At 49.9% G+C, this 1922-nt stretch overlaps 1 protein-coding gene across 1 annotated transcript; it reads right to left on the bottom strand.

Annotated features, from left to right (window-relative positions):
- On the bottom strand, positions 1–1254 carry LOC149367961 (uncharacterized). Its single transcript, XM_089568464.1, has 2 exons — positions 1236–1254; positions 1–261 (listed from the first exon to the last, which is right to left on the bottom strand). Exon 2 carries the CDS (start codon positions 242–244, stop codon positions 29–31), a length of 216 nt encoding a protein of 71 aa, XP_089424590.1. The 5' UTR covers positions 245–261; positions 1236–1254; the 3' UTR covers positions 1–28.
- Between the last annotated feature and the right edge of the window lie 668 nt (positions 1255–1922).

Below are 1922 nucleotides of genomic sequence, written 5' to 3'. Positions count from 1 at the left end.
CTTTGCTAATGTTCTTCTCGTCCTAGCTTCAACCGTAGAAACCGCGGCCATATCCACCGTAGCCTCCGTATCCGCGGCCGAAGCCTCCTCCGTAGCCGCGGCCGAAGCCTCCCCCGTAGCCGCGACCGAAGCCTCCTCCGTAGCCGCGTCCGAAGCCTCCACCATAGCCGAACTGGGCGGCGGCCAGACTGCACAGGGCGGCGAGCACCACTAGGGCGACCAGGAGGGACTTGCTGCTCATCATGGCTGCTTGGATTGGATCTGCGGGTGCGACGGAGAAAGGTTTGGTTGGTTTGGTTTATGGGGTTTAACGTCCCAAACGACGGAGAAAGGCAATGAGTGCACGGCATCGACAGGAGCTAGTGCGCACGCAACATATCGTTCTGAATTTAGCTTAGTAGAGCAAGATAGGACGGACAGGAAAGCACACAGCACAAGCGCTAACTACGCAAAAAGAGTTACTCGATCCCCCTCACAAACAAAACAGCCTGCACTCCTCTCCTATTTGCAACATGTCATACACAATAGTTGAGCAGCATAATATGTACACTTTATCAAAATATGCCAAGCACTCGTGTCACGACCCACCTTTTCCTGATATGCAGCTGACGTATACTAAGATATAAAAGAGGTGCGCACGAGACCACTAAGAGAAGCAGATCACACTTAAAAAAGAACTTTTCAAAAATTCCTCTTGTCACATGACAATTTCATTAAACGAAAGTAATTGATATAATACATACATCAAAGGGAGCTGTACAAACAAAACCAGCTGCATTAAATAAGCACTCGTGGTGTGTGCTTTCCTAAACTGATTCCAGAACGTCTTCCCAACTAGATAAACATTGCAGACTTCTCCGCCGCATTTCTCTTCCTTCCTGTTCAGAGAAACGAGTTCAGTTCTCAGTGAATGAGGACGTGTCTATGTATTAATTAGGGCAAGTAAGTGTGCAGTTAATATAATCTAGATTGGCTGTGCTCATCGTTCATGTATCTTGAGTGATTGAAACCTAAGTGCAGAGGCACCAAAGAAAGCGCTCAAAAACGTGAAAGATATTAAATGGCAATATAAAATGAATGTATCAACAACCACGTCCGCAAAAAGGTGTCAGTTCTTTAACGGAGAATTTGGGCCAAGTACGTCCGAAAAAAATCAAGAAATGGTCCTGGTTCTTGCGCGGAGCGGATCGAAAGAGCGAAGGAATACCGAGGCGCTGTTTGCGGCCGGTGCTCACCTGTGGCTCTGTGAAGCTGCTGGAGGCAAAGGAGATGTGTGCTCTGGAGGAAGAAGTGGTGGCGCTTATATAGCGCCCTCAGCGCGCACGTGTCCGAGCGTCCTTCGATGCTGCCGCGGTCATCGGAGGACGGCAGTGCACCGGGAAAACCTCTTACGCATATAGCGCCGAGTTAAAGACTATCGTCACAGGCGATACTGGCGACGCAGTCACACCAAAAGGGGAGTTCCCAGATTGAAAGTAGCGTTGCAGAGAGGGTCCGTTCTTTGACCTTTCGTGCAGTGCTTTCACGGGCGAACGCCAGTGGTGCGACGCCGCGAAAACCGTGAAAAGGTTCATGCTTCGAGAGAGTATACTTGGAGTAAGAGCCGAAGCACCGAACGGGTGATGCGAAAACTCTGTCATCTTAGTACTGTTGTACGGTCGGGCTGGTGGAACCTGGCTTGGGGAAGGGCATCTCGGTGGAGGCCGTGTTCGGTCACAGTGCCTTGGACGGTCAGAAACTCCAGCAAAGTTCTCTGCGGTAAGTTCGCTTAGAGGCTGAGAGCCGCACTATCGGTGGAAATTTGAGGTCTCGGAGGGAAAGGGAAACGATATACGGAAAATCTCCACTGTCCTCATTCGCTTCTAATTCCCATTAATAGACCCCTATTCCCAACATCCCATTCTCATATCCCATCCTAAGCT

This window comes from Amblyomma mixtum, chromosome 1, assembly GCF_055824585.1.
Source record: "Amblyomma mixtum isolate Tamu chromosome 1, ASM5582458v1, whole genome shotgun sequence".
Lineage (NCBI taxonomy): Eukaryota > Metazoa > Arthropoda > Arachnida > Ixodida > Ixodidae > Amblyomma > Amblyomma mixtum.
Note: the sequence above shows the minus strand (reverse complement) of the source record. Positions and strands in the feature narration are given on the sequence as shown.